The sequence below is a fragment of the Artemia franciscana genome, chromosome 9 (genome assembly GCF_032884065.1).
Source record: "Artemia franciscana chromosome 9, ASM3288406v1, whole genome shotgun sequence".
Lineage (NCBI taxonomy): Eukaryota > Metazoa > Arthropoda > Branchiopoda > Anostraca > Artemiidae > Artemia > Artemia franciscana.
The window spans coordinates 26,908,868-26,933,792 of NC_088871.1; the positions used below are offsets into that span (position 1 = coordinate 26,908,868).

A 24,925-nucleotide genomic window follows, 5' to 3' on the forward strand; every position below is an offset into this window, starting at 1 on the left:
AGAGAGAGTCTGTGTCTCGTGTTCCCTTCTTCTTTTCTGTACCGTCCTCATCATATTTCATCAAATATCTCTTAATTCGGACTTCATTTGGGTTCGTTTGCTCTCCCATGCGTTCTCAAGTTGAGAAAAAATTCATTGAAGCAGAATATGAGTTTTTTCTCATCGGTATCAAACACAGCTAACTCTTTTAAGGTATTAGGCAAGAAAAAATTTACCTGACTGATTCATATGAGAGAGAAGAGGCCACCCAAGCCCGTTAAATACCAGGCTCAAGTTGGACCAATTCGGTAAGCCTGTTATGTTCCTTGACTGATTCTCTTAGCTTCACAGAGCGCATCTTTTACTTTTACATACTGGTGGGTCGCCGCAGACTAATTTTCTGATGAAGTTAATGGAAATGTTTTTTGTCTTGTAAAATGGAGAGTATAATAAATTTTAGCTAGAATTACCAACGATCAACCGAACGGGTCCCATGTCACAGAAGGGAGGGGGGAAGGGAGATTTAAATATTAACTAATCAAACAAAAGGGAAACTTCCGAATATGAGTTAGCACTTTTTAGGGATGTGCTCACAGACAAGCTAACTAAGCTTATAAAAATGAACTAAAATCCCAAATTATTTAGGGTGTTTTTCAAGTCCTTAAAAAACTTAAAGATTGAAATCCACTCACTTTATTTATGAGACAAACCCATTTAAGAAACGAATTGATGATAGGAGTTGGAATCACGATATTAATATATAACCTTCATGCATTTTATAAACCTTCGTACGTTATACTATATTTTATTATTTAGTTTATTTCTTATTTAGGTTCTGGCCGACCATCATTTGGAACACCGCTACATGGTCCACCTCTTGGATTTTCTACACTTGGGACTCCTGTACAAAGTAAGATTCATTAATTAAAAGGAAGAATCATTTGATAAGTTTTTTTTTCTAGTAGGATCCATAAATATTTATTCTGCCATTTTTTTTTTGGCGTATTTTGTTGTTATCAGTGCTGTCACTTACTTCAAATAATTTTACTTGAAGTACTATTTAAGTAAAATTTTCCATTACTTGTACTTGTACTTACGTAAAAACTCTAGGGTGTACTTATTACTTGATACTTAAGTAAGATTACGAAATACTTATTACTTAAGATACTTTTAATGTACTTGTTTTTCAAATACTTTACCTTTGACACGAAAATTTTGTGTGTGTGTGCTTTGGCAATGTACAAGAAAACATCACCTTTAGATTTAGAGTAAACTCAGATATAGATCCATGCCCTATTTTTGGATATGAAATAAGGTATTTGTTTTTGACGAAAAAAAATTATAGTATGATCAAACACTTGGTTTAATTTATGTCTAAAAGTTATAGAACAAAGAAAATTGAAATTATTTCACAGTTCACTGGTCGACAGTGAGCTAAAATCCCTTGTTTTGTGCTAAATGTTGTATACTGTAGTCAATTTGGGCTTATATTTCTGACATTAGTGTTTAAGTTTTGTCATCTCGTCAACTGAACCAGATTTCTACCATTTCATCATCTTCAGGACCATATTATTGGTAAAACTACTGAAGCTATGAATCTTTGCCCATCTAAATGTTGTCTGCAATAAACAAGTCTTGGCAATTCTAGCTGGATTCAATGCAATGGTATTTTGTCAAAAAATAAGATTTTTTCTCTTGGGACTTGTTGTTATTTCTATTGCTACTGCTGTTCTTTTCAAAGATTTTGTTTAAGATTCGATGATTTTTGCTGTTTCTTGTTTCTTGTCTTTTTTCATCTGTCGGGAGTTATTGTATTCTTGTGTAATTTTGCACTTGTCAAGTGTTAAAAATCAATTCTTCTTTCCCATTTATCCTTCAAAAAATTTTTAAAAAGCTAAAATAATACGGTTTTCATTTCATTTAATTTTCCTTTGTCTTCTAACCCCATATTTGTTTGCGCAACATTTTCGTTTGCAATTCAGTGTGATTTTTACACTTTCTTATTCCATACTTTTTCTTTAGCCGTTCAGAGTCATGTGTCATCTTTTATAATTTTGTATGTGCCATATATACTAAAAACAAAATGCCCATCCCTGAGCGGAAAATGATATAATTCATACCCTTGAAATATGCTCATAAATATGATGTTATTCATATAATTTATTTTTCAAGACTATATCTCTATAGTCTTTACCTGCCTATCAAATCGTACTTCTGGACTGTTCGTATTAGTTCAAAATAGCCCATCTATGGTTTCAGATAATTCTGAGACCTTTCAGCTACTCTGACATCCTTTTACATTTTTACATAGAAAAAAATCATGAACTTTTCTCTTTTTTGCATTTTCTTTTTAAAAACCGGCATTCGGAGACACTTCAAATTTCCCCTAGTTTAAAAAAATAATTAAAAAATCCACTAAAAGTCGGAGTTTTTCAAAATTTTTGTAAAAATTGCAATTAAAAAATATTTTACATAATAAAGCTTTGCCAGATACGATTTTCAAATTAGTTTCAATGATTATAGAAGAAATTATTCAGACTAGACTCTTTGTAGAATTTCATTTGCTGAAAAGTCATAAATACAGTTAATTTTTAGTGAAGAAAAAAAAAAAAAAATCAATTTTTGAAATGATGAATTGATGGTAGATTGATACCCTGATCTGTATCAATCAGCGTACCGAATTTTAAGGATTTATAAGGTGTTGGTCAGTCAAGCGTAGTTTTTCGTAAAATTTTAGTTGAAAAGAGCACTTAAAAGTCAAATCATGGGGCGATGAAACTTTGAAGTCTACATTATCTTATTGTCTACACCGTAGTAATGTATAACACCTTCCTAAAGTACTAATACTGCACTAAAAATGGCAATTTTTTGTGCCATATCTGAAGTTACCAAAAGTTTAAAATGCGCTCAAGTAATTAAATTCACCCTTTAAGTAATTGAAGGATGAAATAAGAACTTGTTGCTACTGCATCACGTTTGGGAGTCGAAATTATAAAATAAAGTATTGGATTCAATCATCAGAAAAATTTGCTATTGGAATACAAATACAAAAACTCAAATGTCAATTAATTTGATTACTTTATATTAGTACATTCCGAAAATCAATTGAAATTCGAATGTTCTTTCGTATGTTTTATTACTGTTGAATTGAACTGCGCTAATAATAGAAATGTTTATCAAACGTTTGATCAAATATGGAAAGCAAACCTCACATACATGCAGTTAAGTAATTCAACTTCCAGATTGGTCAAATTTAGTAGATAAGACTGAAAATTGGGGTCGTGAAGATATATAATAATTGACTTTAACGAGCAAAATGTATTAAAATAGAATTATAGTAGTAACTAAAAGTTAAAAATAACCAAATTGTGTCAATTTAGTCTAGGGAGTTTTGACAACCAGGCTAGTAAAATCAAAGAAAATCTAAAAAATGTATTTTTAGAATGAAGATCACTACTGTGACATGAAAAAGCACACAAGGAACAATGCCCTTCCCTCCATAAAAAACCACTTCTGTATGAAAAAGTTAGGGAAGAAGATTCGGTACTTTCTTGTTGGCTAGTAAAAACTTGAGAATTTGTTTCGCGAAGATAAATCAAAAACCGATTCTCACGGTCTTTATACCAGACTACTAGCTCCGGATCGATGAAAAACTACATTGAAGCTATATTTCAATTAAAAATATCCATACTTTAAAAACAAATTCAGGCTATATATTTGCAAATTAGGGGGGGGGGGACAAATTATAGCGAGTTCAACAATTCCTACCTCATTATATGCAGAATAATTGTGCCTAATGCATTAGGCAAGTAGACCCGCTTTACTTTACCTCAATTACCCCCTACAATGAAAATAAATAGCCCAAATTTGTTCCTAAGTACTGCGAAATCGCGGGACACAATTATATTTTTAAGCATTTGGGTATATTTCATTATCAATAACTTAGTAGTGTATAACACCTTCCTAAAGTGCAAAAAATTTTTTTAAACGTATCAGAAATATGATATTGATATTTACTCCCCTATCATTTCTCGTAATATTTCTAGTCTAAACTACTATTATGAAAGTAAAGAGTAACATTAAACAACAAAATTTGCAGAGGGGGACTACCCCCTCACTATCCCCACATCCACCTCAAGGTCGCAGAAATTCCGGAGGGTACTAATTAGACCAGAAATTGGGATTTACAGTCCTTTTTTAAGTCAAAAGTGATTGGACACCAACCAGCCACGGGAGGAGGGACATCTTTTGGGGAGAGGAGGAGTGTTTTCCGGGGGGAATTTTTAACAAAAGGGTATTTTCCGCGGGTCGTGTTTAATCGCGGGGGTATTTTGTGGGAGGGGTATTTTCTGGGTGGGTAAACGCCGGCTCCGATGGCAAAATCTTCTGTTAGGATGCCACTGTTGCAAAATATATAGTGCTGGGGGCTTAGGGTTCGCCCGAACCCCCTGACCTCAGCTCGCGACAGGCTTGTATATATTTGAATTTCTAATTAAATAATAATATAATCATCGTGTAATTTCTTAAATTTAAGCCATGAGGTGTCAAGTCAACAATTTCAATTGAAATAAGAAATTCTGGCGTTGATTCAATTACCCCTTCCTGTCAATGCATCAAAGAAAAATTCGTTTTAAGGTTTTTTCTCATGGGACTCGTTGTTATTTCCACTTCTGCTGCTGTTCTAACTGAAACTTTTGTTTACGATTTGATGATTTTTGTTGTTTCTTGTTTCTTGCCTTTTTTCATTTGTCGGGAGTTATTGTAATCTTGTGTAATTTTACACTTATCAAACATTAAAAATCAATTCTTCTTTCCTATTTATCCTTCAGAAAAATTTTAACAATCTAAATTATTACGTTTTTCATTTCATTTACTTTTGCTTTATCTTCTAACTGCAGATTTCGTTGTGCAACATTTTCGTTTGCAATTCAGTGTGATCTTGACACTTTCTCGTTCCGTGCTTTTTCTGTAGCCGTTCAGAGTAATTTGTCAACTTTTATTATTGTATATGTGCCTTATATACTAAAAACTAACTTACTACTCCTGAGGGGAAAATAATATAATTTGTGCTCTTGAAATGTGCTCATAAATATGATGTCATTCCTACAACTTTTTTTTTCAAGAGTATGGCTCTAATAAAAAAAAATTATACTCGTGACCTATCTAGATTGCTTTTTCCAGAAAGAATATCTATAGCCTTATCAAATCGTACTTCTGGACTGTTCATGCTAGTTCAATGTAGCCCATCGTTGATTTCATATAATTCTGAGACCTTTCAAGCCACTCCGACATCCTTTTACATTTTTACATAGAAAAGAAATCATGAACTGGAAAATCTCTAGAAAAAATCTTTATGAAAAAATCTTCATGAAAAAATCATGAACTGGAAATCATAAGCAGGAAAATCTCTAGTCTTACCTGCCTATCAAATCGTACTTCTGGACTGTTCGTACTAGTTCAAAAATGCCCATTTATGGTTTCATATAATTCTGAGACCTTTCAAGCTACTCCGACATTCTTTTATATCTTTACATAGAAAAGAAATCCTCAACTGTTCTCCTATTCGCATTTTCTTTTTAAAACAGGCATTCGAAAACATTTCAAATTTCCCGTAGTTTAAAGCAATAAATCAAAACATCAACTCTAATTCGGAAGTTTTCAACTTGTATTGTAAAAATTGCAATAAAAAAAATATTTTACATAATAAAGCGTGATCAGATACGATTTTTAAATTTATATCAATGAATAAAAAAGAAATTATTCAGAATAAACTGTTTGTAGAATTTCATTTGATGAAAAGTTATAAATTGAGTTAATTTATATGTTCTCTAGGATATCATAAAATAGAACAAACAATTATTGAAATGCTGAATTGATGGCAGATTGATATCCTGATCTGTATCAATCAGCGTACCACAGCTTGAAGCCCTACTAGTAGCGATCTCTTTTCCAAAATTAAATTAAAAAAAAACAAGGTTTTAAAACTGAAAGTAAGGAGCGACATTAAAACGAAGAAAAGTGACTCATTTGTCATCTTTTATATGTGCCATATATATTATAAAACAAAATGACCACTCCTGAGGGGAAAATAATATAATTTAATTTCTCGAAATGTGCTCATAAATATGATGTCAGTCATATAATTTTTTTTAAACTATGGCTCTTATAAGAAAAAATTCCAACTCGTCACCTATCTAGATTGCTTTTTCCAGCAAGAAAATCTCTAGCCTTAATTGCCTATCAAATCGTACTTCTGGACTGTTCATAAAAGTTCAAAATAGCCCATTAATGGTTTCATATAATTCTGAGACCTTTCAAGCTACTCTGACATCCTTTAAAGTTTTTTTAATAGAAAAGAAATCATCAACTTTTCTCATATTCGCATTTGCTTTTTGAAAAACAGGCATTTGGAGACATTTCAAATTTCCCCTAATTTAAAGCAATAAATCAAAAAATCAACTCTAAGTCGAGGTTTTCAAATTTTACTGTAAAAATTGTAATTAAAGAATATCTTGTATAATAAAGTTTGATTAGATACGATTTTTAAATAAATTTCAACGATTAAAAAAGAAATTATTTAGAATAAACTATTTGTAGGATTTAATTGGATGAAAAGTAATAGGTTGAATTAATTTTTTATAAAGTGACTAGATAGCAATCAACGTCGATCAATCATCCAATCAAAGAAAACAAATTTTTGAATGCTCAACTAGGGGAAGATTAACACCCTGATCTCTATCAATCAGCGTACCACAGTTTAAGGATATAACAGTAGCGATTTTTTTTCAAACCTGACACGAATTTCATACCGCGTGTATAGACCCTGATCATACACGTCAGAGGTTTCCCATAAACTCATCGTCATGTGTATATCGGAAACGACGTGTGCGCGGAGTAGAGGTATGGATTTTGTGTGGTTTTAGATCTGTATCACATATTTTAATGAAGAGTATAGCTTTTGCTGCTACTGTATGAACTCTTTATTGTGCAGTCTAGGCAGTGGTGTTGCCACCACTAATTATTTAAATCTTCAATACACTGCCAAAATACCAGGGTCGTAGCCATATCTTTTGTTTGGGGGGAGAGAGGGTCTTGCAACAAAAAGGAATGGAAGTTTGTTTATATTCATTTCTGTTACTTTTTATGAGTCCAGCAACAATTTTGGAGGGGATTACCCACCCGCCCCTTGGATAAGGCCTTTCATGTGGCCACTTTTAGAGCATTTTACTTATCTAAAGTTTATTCTTGATAAGTGACATTAATTGTATATATTATGAGGCAGCATAACAAGCCAATCCTTTGGAGTATAAATTGTTATAAAATTTCTTTCTTTAGAGTTTTGGTTGCAATTGGGCAACAATCCTTACAATTGAGGTTTTGTCATGAGCTGTTTGATTTTGCTATCCAGAAAACTAGATATTACTGATGCTTTGACAGATTGCTTAAAAAAATTACTAATTGATGTCCCAAAATTTTGTTTGAGACGTTAAATTATTAGTTATAGCGGCATCAATGCACAATTGGAGCTATTGACAAGGGAATGCTATAAAATTCTTGAAACAACAACATAATAATATTCTGGAAACAAATATATAAGCAAATTTTTCATATGCTTTTTAAAGTTTCCTTTGTACCCCTCCAAAGCGAAAATTCTGGTTATGGCCCTAGTCACAGGGTTTTGACGAATTGCATAGGCTTTTGCCAATTTTTTTTAGCAGGTTTGAAAAATTCGTTTGAGTTTCCTTTAGAGTTTCGGGTGCTTTTGGGCTGACTCGCTCTTTAGAATTGAACTATTAGCATCAACTGTTTGATTTTGCTAGTATTTTTAACTTGTGAGTGGGTGATCGGATCTTAATGAATTTTGATATTTAAAAGGACCTTGTGTCTCAGAGCTCTTATTTTAAATGCCGACCAACATTAAGCCTCTGATTTTTCTTTTAAATTAATCTATTGATTCTTATAATTTTGCTAGAGCTCATGCCATATGAGCTCTTGGCTCTTCCGACCTCGTCACAAGTGCCATATGAGCTCTTAGCTCTTATTTTATTCTTTTTTTATCAGAAGATTTTCGACTTAGTCTCATGGTTTTGCCACTTCATAGTATGAAAACTGCTGCTAGAAATAGATAGGTTTGAACTTCTGCCGTATTGTCTTCTAGTATATTTAAATGTGTGCTTGTATCGTGCCTGCATCCCCTTAAAAGTTCTGTTTCTTACGGTAATATTGGTTTGTCTTCTGTTGCATATGCAGACGACGTTCTTCTTGTTGCCCGGACTCGCCGTGGATTGCTTTCGAATTTTACTATATTAACCAATGAGCTATCATTACCAATAACCGATAAATAGCCCTTATGCGGTCGCTCCATTTGTTGCTGGGACTGCAATTTTGCCATCTTATTCTTTAGTTAGTTGGCTTGGTCTGTGTTTCGGTCCAACACTTTCCACTACCTTTTCATCCCTAGTGAATCAAGCCGTGAAAAACCTACGCGTCGCTTACGGAAAAATGTCCCCAAACAAAAGCCGTTAGAACCGCAACGGTTTGTGCATGATTTATAACGCTGATTGCGCCCCTGTGCTTTTGTTTTTATCATGCATGGCTCATCTGTTGTATGAGCCATGAGCCGTAAGAAAAATCCCCATACTCTACCTGCGGCTTATTTCAGATATTGCAAAATCCTCCTCCGGCTTCCTAGATGGCACCAAAACAGAAAAATGATTGCTCGATTTGATTTAATAGATATGCCTTCTTGGATTCGGTCTTCCAGTGATGATCAAACAGTTCGTGGTAACGAACTGTAGTAAGGAGCGACCCGGTTCAATAGTAACCAAAACTCTAAAAAATGGAATTTTGATACCAATAGCTACATCAAAAGAATCCGCATTTTGATGCTGATTATAAATATATAAGTTTCATCAAGTTTAGTATTACCTATCAAAAGTTACGAGCCTGAGAAAATTTGCGTTATTTTAGAAAATAGGGGGAAACACCCTCTAAAAGTCATCTTAAAGAAAATCACGCCATCAGATTCAGCGTATCAGAGAACCCTACTGAAGAAGTTTCAAGCTCCTATCTACAAAAATGTGGAATTTTATATTTTTTGCCAGAAGGCAGATCACGGATGTGTGTTTATTTATTTGTTTTTTTTTTGTTTTTTTTTTCTTCCTAGGGGTGATCATATCGACCCAGTTGTCCTAGGATGTTGCGAGAGAGCTCGTTCTAACGGAAATGAAAAGTTCTAGTGCCCTTTTTAAGTGACCAAAGAAATTGGAGGGCACCTAGGTCCCCTCCCATGCTAATTATTTTCCCAAAGTCAACGGATCAAAATTCTGAGATAGCCATTTTATTCAGCGTAGTCGAAAAACCTTATAATTATGTCTTTGGGGACGACCTACTCCCCCAGAGTCCCCGTGGGAGGGGCTACAAGTTACAAACTTTGACTAGTGCTTACATATAGTAATGGTTATTGGGAAGTATACAGGCGTTTCCAAGAGGATGTTTTGGTTGGAGACAGGGGTTGAGAAGAGGGGAATATGCTGGGGGAACTTTCCATCGAGAAATTTGTCACGGGGGAAGAAAATTTACATGAAGGGAGCGCAGGATTTACTAGCATTACTTAAAAAAAAACAATGAAAAAATAAATATGCAAAAGTTTTTTTTCAGCTGGAAGGAAAAAGCAGCATTAAAACTTGAAACGAACAGAAATTATTACCCATATGAGGGGCTCACCTCCTCCTAATACCTCGCTCTTTACGCTAAAGTATCTTTAGTAATTTCAACTATTTATTCTGCGGCTTTGTGATTCAGGGGTCATTCTTAATGAATTGGGACAAAATTTAAGCTTTCGTGTAACGAGCGAGGTACTGACGAGGGGGCGAACCCCCTCATATATGTATTAAAAACATGAGAATACAAAAGTTCTTTACGTAAGCTAATTTATAAGTTGCGTATATCTTTTGCCAATAAAAAGAATCGTAAAAAATTAGAAGTTCTAGTTGCCTTTTTAATTTACCGAAAATTGGAGGGCAACTAGGCTTCCTCCCCCGCTCTTTTTTTCTCAAAATCATTCGATCAAAATTATGAGAAAGCCATTTAGCCAAAAAAAAAAAAAAATAAATATGCAGCTTTCGTTTTAATTATTCCTCTGCGGAGAGCAAAAATCAAAAAATGCGTTGATTAAAAAATGTTCAGAAATTAAATAAATAAAAAAAACAAGTTTTTTTACCTGAAAGTAAGGAGCGACATTAAAACTTTGAAACCTAAAATGAATTGAAAATAAACTTAATTTTTCTTTTGAGAAATAATCCTTTTATTGGGATCCAATGCTGCTATTCTCTTTGATTTTATATTTAATTTACTCCCTTAGTGATTTTGCAAGACTCTGTTACATTTTCTTATGGATTTTTTTTTTTAATTATTCCACAAAATTGAACTAATAATTAAATTTTCTGTATCCCTTTTAATTGCCAAATCTGGGAAAAATCGTTTTTTCTTTTTTGTGTCTATGGCTTTCATTGCCCATTGTGTAAAGCCTTTTTGCATTAGAAATAGCCGTTGCTTCTTCAAACTATAAAAAACGGTCAGGATGATGGAAAATATGTTCTTCCGAAGCAAAAAAAAAAAGTTTCATGGGGCTTTTTGTAAGTTTGAGAGAATTATCTATGGAATTGTGGTGCTTAATAAAGTGTTCCAAAAATTGTTGTTGAGTTTGTCCAATGTAAAATTTACCTCAAGAATAAGGAATGCTATAAAGCCCTAGATGATATTTTGGTACTACGATGAGTTGTTGTTATTATTGTTATTAAAAGTAGTAGGATTAGATTCGTTTTAATTTGAAATTTACCTGTGTCCTCTTCATTTGGTTTCTTGGCTTTTACTTCCCAGACAGTTTATAATTTCTCAAGAGGTTGCTTCTTGTGGGCTTTGTGTTTCCTAAGAGATAAAAAGGTCTTGCAAAAAGCTCTTTATAGATTTAGAGTAATCGAAATACTTTTCTCTCTGGTATTTCGATAATTCAGGTTCTTTTTAATAATAAAATAAATAACAAAAGGTCCAGAGCCCGGCTGAGAAGACAAATTCGTAATGTACGGGATGGAAATCTCGTGACATAAGAAATAATGACATAAGATAATAATGAAATAATGACATAAGAAATATCAAATAAGATAAATTGTGACACCTGAGAATTGTGTATTGTACGCTGTTTTGAGAGTCTCTTTTGTGGATATTTATAATTTGCTTAACTTATAATTTCAACAGATTATTCGTTTTCTTATCCCGCCCAGATTGTTTTTCAGTTTTTTTTAGCATTGTAAGCTACAAATTCAGAGTCAGTCAAAGACTTGACTATAAGCGTGTCAAAATAACGCGCTATTGAAATGATATATATTATATATCTTTCCAATCGTGCGTTTAACTAAAATCATTGCTGTAGAATTTTCCAGATCGTGATTTGCAAACTATCTTTTTGGCGATGGATTTTTAATTTTGGCTAGTTTAATCGAGTACAGAATGTATATAATGACTAGTAAACAAAACTTGTCGAATTTATGTCCTTTTGGTACGCCATCGATGATATTATTTTGCCAAGTTGGTACTCCTGATCTCTTTTCTAGGGGAGGGGTCATAAAATAACCATTTTGGATATTTTTCAAGCTTCTATGTAATTGGAAAGTGAAACCTCCAAAATTCAAACATTTGTCTGACTGCCCCCTCTAAAGTTGAATTTTTATGCAAAGAAGGCTTTATAAGGTTTCGATTTTGCATTTATTTCTACAGCATTTTGTAGTAGCCTACAAATCGTCACCATTTTAGCTAAAGAATGTAATGGACGTTTCTTTAAAAATCACATCTTTTACTAACCTCGAGAGTGGGGATATATCGAAAATATTCGTAAGGAAATTATTAGTTGTTACATTTAATGTCACAAGGCCCTTTGTCAGCACTGTTTTAGTTGATTTAACTAAATCAGTGCTGATTTCTCCTTTTATATTGATACCATTTTTCTTTGTAGGTTTCCAACCTCCACTTATTTCTACTCCTCAGCCTGGCCAAACTATAGACAATTTAGCTCCTATTTCTCCTATTGAGAGTTTCTTCTCCGGGAAACACAATGGAATTTATATTTACCTTGGGAGAATTATTAGACCAATTTGGATTAGAGAGCTAATCTCTGAAAAGAAAATAGGAAATTCTCTATTGGTAAGATATTACATTATATTTTTCTTAATGTTCGGAGAGCTAATTCCCAAACTTATCTTTACTTTTAGGAAGAGGGACACAGAAGCAAAAGAAGTAAACACTTATGATAGCTATTTTAATCCGGGTAAAAACAGTGTAATTTGCTTGTTTAATGTTTTGTTTTAACTACCTCACACTTCAAGTAGGCTTTCTGTTGTAATGTCTTTTTTCTTTTGTTTCTATTGGAGACTATTGTTTTTTTTTCTCTGGTCTTCCTTATGGAAATTATTTATAGCTTTAAACCCTTCGTTGGACAGGTGTAAACTTTTTGAAGATTGGCTTGCAGAGGGCTCAAAATGAGTGGGTTAAAGGCTTTTATCATGGTTGCAGTAATAGGTGCATTCTACTAAAGAGAGAACCACGGTTAGTGGCAACCCAAAGCTGTGTCAATTGGTGGGAGGGGAAACATGTGTCCCACTTGATTTTTGTCCTCCCCCCTAGGTTGTGAAAAATACCTTTTTTAAGAAATTTTCATTGAAATTGTGTTTTATTTTTCTCTTGTATTTTAAATAGAAATTTTAAAATCCACAAGTTTATTCCCTCCCAAGATTAAGAAACATTTACATTTACCTCCATCCCCTAAATCTTCCAGTTTGACGCTTTTTCAGGAATGGTAACAATTATCAATTTGAATCTTAAAAGCAAAAAGTAATGATAAAGTCAAATTTATAGTAATTTTGAAAAAAGGGCTCTAAAAATTGAAAGTGATGGTAAATCAAATTCTTTATCCTCTCATAAAAAGTAACCTAATCTATTTCATCTATACATATGACTTAATTCCCCTGTCTTGGTAAATGTAAAGAAATCAATGATTCCCAATAATAACCGAATCGTTTAATGTTAATGGCATTGAGCTAATGCCATTGAAATAAAATGGTTAAGAGGTCTTGTACAGACCTCTCAACGATTTTTGAAACCCTCTTTTATAAAAACAGTTTGAGAATGTTTGGCATAGTTCAATGGCTTAATCGTGACCTAGAACTTGGTTTACTTGAGTCCTAGCTGTCTAGTTTCTGATAACCCTTCCAGGAACCCTCGTACCTGGTATACCAACTAGGTTATTGTCTTCGATTTAGACGCTAAACCCATTCTTCATGACGCGTACAAGAAACGTCAGACATTTTGACGTTAAACAGGATATCAGTCAACTTAAATAGATATTATTCCATTGACCTATTTGAAAAGCTGTTGATTTTCATTTTGGTTTGTATATATCTCACAGGGAAAAGCCTTTAGATTTTTCGGAGCTTGAACCTATTGAAGAGCGAACCACAGCTGTCGCTCGTTGCTAGGATATCATGGCGCCATACTAGAACACCAGAATATGGATAATAATTCGGAAATACAGACACCAAAAAATGCAGCTTTTCGTGAAAAGTTGCTTTTTTGCTTTGTTGTATTAAACTAAATTGTAAAAAGAAGCACGTAAATATAAAAATTGACTTTCAGATGAGCCCTTAAACAGCTCTCTGCTAGCAAACCTTAGTGATGATTTTTTCGTCCTTTGTCAGACTCGCTTATCAAGGGAACTAATTTCTATTCTATTTTACCTCTTTTTCGGGGTCTTCCTAGCCGAAGTACTTAAGGATATAAGTTTCAAGCCGAGAAAAAAAAATGTGACTGTTTTTCATTCCCAAATTTCTGATGACCCCGTGCTCCCGAACAAATTTTTGGTTTGTCATTGATCCACGAACTTACGGCTGTAACTTTAAAATTTACCGGTGACAAAAAGTTTTAGACTTCACTTCAGGCCCTTTAATACTCTTCTCCCCATCAACACAACGATTTGGAGGCAATGGACCGTTATTCCTGAGCTTGACCTGAACCAGTACTCATACAACTAAAAAACGGTCCTCTTGGCCTTAAGAATTTTCCCTGAAATTTTCAAGCTAATCGAACGCCCAAGATGAAAATGTCCCTTTTTCCGCCACAATACCTAACTAAAACAATTTAGAATTTAGTCTCAGTTTGGCGAGTCTGCTCAAGGTATCTTCGCAATTTGCATAATTTACGGGACTTGTCTTTGGGCTGGTGGGGACCATTTCGTCCCTGCAGCAATAGTAACTGGTTCTCTTGACTATTCTGAGAAAAATGCGTATCGAAAATTTTTATCGAATATCTTGGCGGGTTACAGGGGTATGAGTAGCAAAACAATGCAAGGTAGGGGACTGCCTACCTTCTAATCACTGTTGATCTTTAAAAGAGAAGCTAGAACTTTTCAATTTACAATGGAATGAGCCCTGTCTCAAATTTTACCGACCATTTCTTCTATACCAAGCGGCTGGAAAAATAACGTACATTTGAGACATATGTCGCTTTACTAAGGCAACACTAAGATTGTGTATCTATCAGGATATATAAATATATAGAAATGAAGAATTATTACTCATTCAGTCACTGGTAACGGTCTAGGGTTGCCTATAGTAAAGGGTTCAATGTATAGTAAAGGGTAAAGGGTTCAATGTATTATTATTATTTTTCCCCAGAGGCACTCCATATGGAAGGGGTGGTCGTATAAATTTTGGAAGAGCCTACTGCGTCAAAGGTGACCGGAGGGCATCCAACCCCTCCAACACCTCTCACTCCAACGCCTCCCCCTCAAAGACATCTGATCAAACTTTTGAAATTGCTATTTTGTTGAAAATTACCCCCTCCCATGGCACCTCCTGGCTGAAGGGCCTTGAAAAGGAGATCAGCATCGCCGGTTTTATAATGTTCCAAAGGTCAAATAATTAAACGCTGGAATTGAGATAACCTTCCACAACCCCACGATAAGGGCTATAATTTCTGCAAGCTGTCCTTTATTTATACATAAAGTTTTGTTGATTGAGAAAAGGGGGCATGTTTTATTCTGGGTCTCCAAAAAGGTTTAGGGGACTAAGATGAAACGTTTAAGAAATGAAACTTCAGAAAATTTGAGAGGGATGTCGAAGGAAGACAGAACACTCTGTGTACCTGCTGGCTGTCAAAAGGATGTTTCAGCAATATTGAAAGAACGGCTAATTGTATTAAGCTGAAACTTTCAGAGTATGTTGAGGAAGGTATTGAAGTGTGATTGGAGGTTAACCAGCCCCCCGCCCCTCACTCAGTTTTAGATACTCTCTCAGCTCAACAATGTTTGAATTTTGAAAAAGGTATTTTGTTCAATACCATCAAAAAGTCTAATAACTATCCCTACAGGGATGCCATAATCTTCATAGGTGCAAGGATTCTAATAAATGACGCAATTAGCCAATTGCTTACATGCAGGATTTATCATTGGGAAAAAGGAGAATGTTTGATTCTGGGTGAGTCCGAAAAGGCTAAGGGTATTGAGGTCAAATTTAGAGGAATATTGAGGGGTGTGTTGAGCTAAATTAAAAGATGTTATGGCTCCAGGTTGTCAGAAGGGGGAATCTGCAATATCATAGGAATGCCTTAGGGTATTAGCTTGAAACTTTGAGAGCCAGTACTACCACCATTGCAGTTGCAGCTGTGACTACTTGCAGCTGCGACTGTGACAAATTTTGACCGTGACTACTTCTACTTGCGACTACTTTCAGGAAATAATGAGGAGGATGTTGAATAAAGTCAAAATACACTATATGCATGCTGGTTGTCAAAAGGGTGCATCAGCAAAGTCTCTAGGATAAATGATGGTATTCAGTTGAAACTTTATGGGTATGTTGAAAAGTGCTTGGGTGGGGGGGGTCCTTTTTGTATCCCTCCTGGCCGCGCCCACAGCCCCCCAGGGAAAGGGTTGCAAACTATGCAATCTGCCCATTGTTTACATACAGAATTTATTATTCGGAAAGGTTGAGACAGTTTGGATCCTGAGTTTGTCAGAAAAGGCTAAGAGTATTAATGTGATATTTCAGGAAACCATGATGGGGACGTTGAACTATATCAAAAGACACTATGTGCATCCAGTTTATCAAAATTGTGTATCTGCAATATCTTGGGAGCAGCCAAGGGTATTAAATTGAAAATTTAAGATCATTATCGCTGCTACTACTGTGACAAGAACTGCGACTGATTGTGACCGTGACTGCAACTATTTGCGACTTTTATTATGACTACTTGCTATTGCTTTCAAATGTGACTACTTACATTTTTGATTACGACTACTTGCTACTATATCTATCTTCTATATATATAAAAATAAGTTGTCTGTCTGTGGATCTGTGGATCAGGTGACGTCATGTTTCTGTGTCGGCTGACGTCATGAAATTGGTTGTCGTCATTTTTGCTTTGACGGTGACGTCATTCAAGTTATATAAGACATATGTTCACGTAGAAATCTATTAATGTTTAAGTTTACAATGACTGATGAAGATGCTCAAAGAGTCTATGCCAAAAAAATTGCTGCTGATAGTTCCTCGGCACGCTTTCTTTTCTGACTTTCTCTATCAGCAGCAAGTTTTTTGGCATAGACTCTTTGAGCATCTTCATCAGTCATTGTAAACTTAAACATTAATAGATTTCTACGTGAACATATGTCTTATATAACTTGAATGACGTCACCGTCCAAGCAAAAATGACGGCAACTAATTTCATGACTTAATTTCAGAACTTAATTTCTGTGTTGACTGACGTCATGAAATTAGTTGTCGTCATTTTTGTTATGACGATGCTTAGTATATTGTAAAACACATTAATTTGGTTAATAATATACCATTTAAAACACCAAAATGAACATGCTGGAGTAGTCACTCGGTGAGAGAGGGTGTCAGAACGGAGAATGAAGGTCCCAGGTTCAAATCCTGGTTAGGCTAAAAAAGGTAAAAATCTAAAAACTAAAAAAAAAACTGAAAAAACTAAAAAAGGCAAAAACTACAAAAAAAACTAAAAACTAATAAAAAAAAATTAAGAATAAAAATAAAAAAAAATAAAAAAGATAAAAACTAAAAAAAAAGTAAAAAGAAAAAACGAAAAAAAACTAAAAAAGCTAAAAAAAAGGTAAAAACCAATAAAAAACTGAAAAGAAAAAAAGGAATAAAACTAAAAAAATTTTCATCTAAAAAACTAAAAAAAACTAGAAAAGGTAAAAACTAAAAGAACTAAAAAGAAAAAAAAACTAAAAAAAGGAAAAAAACTGAAAAATAAAGGAGAAAAAGAAAACTAAAAAAATATAAATAAAAATAAAAAGACTAAAAAGATAAAAACTTCAAAAAAAAAAGAAAAAAGAAAAAAACTAAAAAACCTAAAAAAAGGTCAAAACCAATAAAAAAAAACTAAAAGGAAAAAAAGGGAAAAAATTAAAAATTTATTTCATCATATACCAATTCAAAAACGAATGTATACCGGGATGACGACCGGGACACAGGGAATATAAATGACACAACTACAACGGGGACGCCGGGGGGCACAGGGGGATATAAATGACGACCGGGACACCGGGACACAAGGAATATAAATGACGCCCGGGACACTCAAAGAGAAATCAGAGACTGGGACACCGGGACACAAATGACGACCGGGACACAGGGAATATAAATGACGACCGGGACACAGGGACATAACTACAAAGGGGACGCCGGGGTGCACAGGGGGATATATAAATGACGATGGCGACTCAGGGAATGGTCGATTAGCAATCACCATCAACAAAGCTCAATCATTAGAATCATGAGGTATAGATCTGAATACGGATTGTTTTCCCATTGACCATTATATGTTGCATGTTCAAGAGTCGGTAAACCTGACAATCTATTTATATGCACAGACAATGGGACAGCAAAGAATGTTGTATATTCGCAAGTTTTACGTAGTTAAAAACATATATATATATATCTATATATATATATCTATCTATCTATATTCACAGGTGGGACATAGGGACACAACTACAATGGCGCGTAACTAATATGGCGCGTAACGACTTACGCGCGCGGGGGGGGCTCGGGGGGGGGGGGGCGCGAAGCGCCCCCACCAACTAGGTGTTGGGGTGGCACGAAGCGCCACCCCAACAGCTAGTATATATATAAAAATAAGTTGTCCGTGTGTCGAGTGACGTCATGTTTGTGTGTCGACTGACGTCATGTTTTCGACTGACGAAATTACAGACCGGGACATCGGGACACAAATGACGACCGGGACACCGGGACATAGGGAATATAAATGACGACCGGGACACTCAAAGAGAAAGCGACCGGGACACAAGGAATGTTTGATTAGCAATCACCATCAACAAAGCACCGGGACACAAATGACGACCGACAGGGAATATAAATAACGACCACGACACTCAAAGAGAAATTACAGACAGGGACACCGGAACACAAATGACGACCGGGACACCGGGACACAGGGAATATAAACGGTGACTGCGACACTCAAAGAGAAATTACAGACTGGGACACCGGGACACAAATGACGACCGGGACATAGGGAAACAACTACAACGGGGACGCCGGGGGGCACAGGAGGATATATAAATGACGACGGCGACACAGGGAATGTTCGACTAGCAATATAAAAATAAGTTGTCTGTCCGTTACGCCAGATTATATCTTATCTATATATATAAAAATAAGTTGTCTGTGGATCTGTGGATCTGTGGATCAGGTGACGTCCCAGGTTCAAATCCTGGTTAGGCTAAAAAAGGTAAAAAACTAAAAACTAAAAAAAAAACTGAAAAAACTAAAAAAAGGCAAAAACTAAAAAAAAAACTAAAAACTAATAAAAAAATAAAAAAGCTAAAAAACTAAAAAAACTAAAAAAACTAAAAAACTAAAAAAACTAAAAACTAAAAAAAAAACTTAAAAAAAAGGAAAAAACTGAAAAATAGAAGAGAAAAAGAAAACTAATAAAATTAAGAATAAAATAAAAAAAAATAAAAAAGATAAAAACTAAAAAAAAAAGTAAAAAGAAAAAACGAAAAAAAACTAAAAAAGCTAAAAAAAAGGTAAAAAACAATAAAAAACTAAAAAGAAAAAAGGAAAAAAAAACTAAAAAAACTAAAAACTAAAAAAAAAACTTAAAAAAAAGGAAAAAACTGAAAAATAGAAGAGAAAAAGAAAACTAATAAAATTAAGAATAAAAATTAAAAAAAATAAAAAAGATAAAAACTAAAAAAAAAAAGTAAAAAGAAAAAACGAAAAAAACTAAAAAAGCTAAAAAAAAAAGGTAAAAACCAATAAAAAACTAAAAAGAAAAAAAGCAAAAAAACTAAAAAAAATTTTCATCTAAAAAACTAAAAAAAACTAAAAAAGGTAAAAACTAAAAGAACTAAAAAAGAAAAAAAAAACTAAAAAAAGCAAAAAAACTGAAAAATAAAGGAGAAAAAGAAAACTAAAAAAATATAAATAAAAAAAAAAAAACTAAAAAGATAAAAACTTCAAAAAAAACTAAAAAGAAAAAAGAAAAAAACTAAAAAACCTAAAAAAAGGTCAAAACCAATAAAAAAAAACTAAAAGGGGAACACTGGGACACAAATGACGACCGGGATACTGGGAATATAAATGACGACCGGGACACAGGGAATGTTCAATTAGCAATCACCATCAACAAAGCTCAAGGGCAATCATTAGAATCATGAGGTATAGATCTGAATATGGATTGTTTTTCCCATGGACAATTATATGTTGCATGTTCAAGAGTCGGTAAACCTGACAATCTAAATAAATGACGACACTCAAAGAGAAAGCGACCGGGACAAAAGGAATGTTCGATTAGCAATCAACAAAGCACCGGGACACAGGGAGTATAAATGACGACGACCGGGACACAGGGACATAACTACAAAGGGGACGCCGGGGTGCACAGGGGGATATATAAATGACGATGGCGACTCAGGGAATGGTCGATTAGCAATCACCATCAACAAAGCTCAAGGGCAATCATTAGAATCATGAGGTATAGATCTGAATACGGATTGTTTTCCCATGGACCATTATATGTTGCATGTTCAAGAGTCGGTAAACCTGACAATCTATTTATATGCACAGACAATGGGACAGCAAAGAATGTTGTATATTCGCAAGTTTTACGTAGTTAAAAACATATATATATATATATATATATATATATATATATATATATGTTTTTAACTACGTAAAACTTGCGAATATACAACATTCTTTGCTGTCCCATTGTCTGTGCATATAACACAGACAATACCTCATTGAGACTATACCTAGATAGAATCATGATAGAATCATGAGACTATACCTCATGATTCTAATGATTGCCCTTGAGCTTTGTTGATGGTGATTGCTAATCGACCATTCCCTGAGTCGCCATGTGTCCCGGTCGTCATTTATATTCCCTGTGTCCCGGTCGTCATTTGTGTCCCGGTGTCCCAGTCTGTGATTTCTCTTTGAGCGTCCCGGGCGTCATTTATATTCCTTGTGTCCCGGTGTCCCGGTCGTCATTTATATCCCCCTGTGCCCCCGGCGTCCCCGTTGTAGTTGTGTCATTTATATTCCCTGTGTCCCGGTCGTCATCCCGGTATACATTCGTTTTTGAATTGGTATATGATGAAATAAATTTTTAATTTTTTCCCTTTTTTTCCTTTTAGTTTTTTTTATTGGTTTTGACCTTTTTTAGGTTTTTTAGTTTTTTTTTTTTCATGGACAATTAAATGTTGCATGTTCAAGAGTCGGTAAACCTGACAATCTATTTATACGCACAGACAATGGGACATGGCGCGTATTTAATATGGCGCGTAACGACTTACGCGCGCGGGGGGATTGGGGGGGGGTCTCAAAGAAGAAAGCGACCGGGACACAAGGAATGTTCGATTAGCAATCACCATTAACAAAGCACCGGGACACAGGGAATATAAATGACGACCAGGACACTCACAGAGAAATTACAAACCGGGACACCGGGACACAAATGACGACCGGGACACCGGGACACAGGGAATATAAATGACGACCGCGACACTCAAAGAGAAATTACAGACTGGGACACCGGGACACAAATGACGACCGGGACACAGGAAAACAACAACAACGGGGACGCCGGGGGGCACAGGGGGATATATAAATGACGACGGGGACAAAGGGAATGTTCGATTAGCAATCACCATCAACAAAGCTCAAGGGCAATCATTAGAATAATGAGGTATAGATCTGAATACAGATTGTTTTTTTCATGGACAATTAAATGTAGCCTGTTCAAGAGTCGGTAAACCTGACAATCTATTTATACGCACAGACAATGGGACATGGCGCGTATTTAATATGGCGCGTAACGACTTACGCGCGCGGGGGGCTTGGGGGGGGGTCTCAAAGAGAAAGCGACCGGGACACAAGGAATGTTCGATTAGCAATCACCATTAACAAAGCACCGGGACACAATTGACGACCGGGACACAGGGAATATAAATGACGACCAGGACACTCACAGAGAAATTACAAACCGGGACACAAATGACGACCGGGACACCGGGACACAGGGAATATAAATGACGACCGCGACACTCAAAGAGAAATTACAGACTGGGACACCGGGACACAAATGACGACCTGGATACAGGAAAACAACAACAACGGGGACGCCGGGGGGCACAGGGGGATATATAAATGACGACGGGGACAAAGGGAATGTTCGATTAGCAATCACCATCAACAAAGCTCAAGGGCAATCATTAGAATAATGAGGTATAGATCTGAATACAGATTGTTTTTTTCATGGACAATTAAATGTTGCATGTTCAAGAGTCGGTAAACCTGACAATCTATTTATACGCACAGACAATGGGACAGCCAAGAATGTTGTATATTCGCAAGTTATACCTAGTTAAAAATATATATATATATATATATATATATATATATATATATATATATATATATATATATATATATATATCTATATATATAAAAATAAGTTGTCTGTCCGTTACGCCAGATTATATCTTCTATATATATAAAAGAAAACAAACTAGAATGTAAAAACTGGAAATTGCATAAATATTTCGAAATATTTTGACAATAGATTAAAGTAATTCGAAAAAGAAAAATGGTAAAAAACTAAAAAAAAACTAAGAGAAAAAACTAAAAAAAAAAATTAAAAATTAAAAAAATTAAAAAAAGAAAAAACCTAAAAAGAAAAAATGTAAAAAAATAAAAAAGATAAAAAACTAAAAAAAAACTAAAAAAGCTAAAAACTAAAAAAAGAAAAAACTAAAAAAAAAACTGGGAATTGCACAAATATTTCAATATATTTTGACAATATATATAAAAATAAGTTGTCTGTCCATTACGCCAGATTATATCTTCTATATATATAAAAGAAAACAAACTAGAATGTAAAAACTGGAAATTGCATAAATATTTCGAAATATTTTGACATTAGGTTAAAGTAATTCGAAAAAACAAAAATGGTAAAAAACTAAAAACAAAACTAAAAAGAAAAAACTAAAAAAAAACTAAATAAAAAATTAAAAAAAGATAAAAACTTAAAAAGGAAAAATGTAAAAAAAATAAAAAAGTAAAAAACTAAAAAGAAAAAAAAACTAAAAAAAACCTAAACAGCTAAAAAAAAAGAAAAAACTAAAAAAACTGGGAATTCCACAAATGTTTCAATATATTTTGACAAAAGATTAAGGTAATTCGAAAACCTTAAAACAGATACCCAAAATTTTGAGGTTTATTATCAATAAAAAGAAGAAACTTAAAAAAGAAAAACTAAAAAAGAAAAAAATAAGAAAAGAAAAAACTAAAAAAGAAAAAAAACTGAAATGAAACTGTATCTATATATCTATATAAATGACGACCAGGACACTCTAAGAGAAATTACAGACTGGGATACCGGGACACAAATGACGACCGGGACACAGGGAATATAAATGACGACCTGGACACAGGGATACAACTCCAACGGGGACGCCGGGGGCACAGGGGGATATATAGATGACGACGGGGACGCAGGGAATGTTCGATTAGCAATCACCATCAACAAAGCTCAAGGGCAATCGTTAGAAAAATGCGGTATAGATATGAATACGAATTGTTTTCCCATGGACAATTATTATGTTGCATGTTCAAGAGTTGGTAAACCTGACAATCTATTTATATGGACAGACAATAGGACAGCGAAGAATGTTGTATATTCGCAAGTTTTACGTAGTTAAATATATATCTATATATATAAAAATAAGTTGTCTGTGTGTGGATCTGTGGATCAGGTGACGTCATGTTTGTCCGCATATGACGTCTGAATTATTTCACACTAATACAAAAGAAGAAAAAAACTAAAAAAGGTAAAAACTACAAAAAAAACTAAAAAGAAAAAAAAACTAAAAAAGCTGAAAAACTAAAAAAAACTAAAAAAAGGTAAAAATCTAATAACTAAAAAAAAACTGAAAAAAATAAAAAAAGGCAAAAACTACAAAAAAAATAAAAACTAATAAAAAAATAAAAAAGCTAAAAAACTAAAAAAACTAAAAAAAACTAAAAAAAACTAAAAACTAAAAACTAAAAAAGAAAAAAACTAAAAAAAAGGAAAAAACTGAAAAATAAAAGAGAAAAAGAAAACTAAAAAAATATGAATAAATATATATAAAAATAAGTTGTTTGTGGGTTATGTCTGTCTGTCTGTCTGTCGAGTGACGTCGTGTTTGTCCGCATATGACGTCTGAATTATTTCACACTAATACAAAAGAAGAAAAAAAACTAAAAAAGGTAAAAACTACAAAAAAAACTAAAAAGAAAAAAAACTAAAAAAGCTAAAAAACTAAAAAAAACTAAAAAAAGGTAAAAAACTAAAAAAAAACTGAAAAAACTAAAAAAATGCAAAAACTAAAAAAAAAAACTAAAAACTAATAAAAAAACTAAAAAAGCTAAAAAACTATAAAAACTAAAAAAACTAAAAAAAGGTAAAAAACAAAAAAAAAACTAAAAACTAAAAAAGAAAAAACTAAAAAAAAAGGAAAAAACTGAAAAATAAGAGAAAAAGAAAACTAAAAAAATATTAATAAATATAAAAAATATAAATATAAATATAATATAAATTAGCAATCAACAAAGCACCGAGACACAAATGACGACCGGGACACAGGGAGTATAAATGACGACCAGGACATAAGTAAAAAAAAAAACTAAAAAAACTAAAAAAATGGTAAAAACTACAAAAAAACTAAAAACTAATAAAAAAACTAAAAAATCTAAAAATCTAAATAAGCTAAAAAAGAAAAAAAGGAAAAAAGGAAAAAAATAAAGGAGAAAAACAAAACTAAAAAACGAATGTATATACAGACCGGGACACCGGGATACAAATGACGACCGGGACACAGGGAATATAAATGACGACCGGGACACAGGGACACAACTACAATGGGGATGCCGGGGGGCACAGGGGGATATAAATGACGACCGGGACACCGGGACACAAGGAATATAAATGACGCCTGGGACACTCAAAGAGAAATCACAGACTGGAACACCGGGACACAAATGACGACCGGGACACAGGGAATATAAATGACGACCGGGACACAGGGCCATAACTACAAAGGGGACGCCGGGGTGCACAGGGGGATATATAAATGACGATGGCGACTCAGGGAATGGTCGATTAGCAATCACCATCAACAAAGCTCAAGGGCAATCATTAGAATCATGAGGTATAGATCTGAATACGGATTGTTTTCCCATGGACCATTATATGTTGCATGTTCAAGAGTCGGTAAACCTGAAAATCTATTTATATGCACAGACAATGGGACAGCAAAGAATGTTGTATATTCGCAAGTTTTACGTAGTTAAAAACATATATA

General features: G+C 34.0%; 1 protein-coding gene across 5 annotated transcripts in view; it reads left to right on the top strand.

Annotated features, from left to right (window-relative positions):
- LOC136031214 (nuclear pore complex protein Nup155-like) overlaps positions 1–24,925 on the top strand; it is a 180,406-nt gene that overhangs the window by 72,350 nt on the left and 83,131 nt on the right. For 3 of the 5 annotated variants that reach the window (XM_065710588.1, XM_065710590.1, XM_065710586.1), the window contains exons 10-11: positions 812–889; positions 11,990–12,177. In XM_065710588.1, coding sequence (XP_065566660.1) covers positions 812–889; positions 11,990–12,177 — 266 coding nt within the window. The remainder of the gene's footprint in view (positions 1–811; positions 890–11,989; positions 12,178–24,925) is intronic. The other 2 variants (XM_065710591.1, XM_065710587.1) reach the window with 1 other exon arrangement.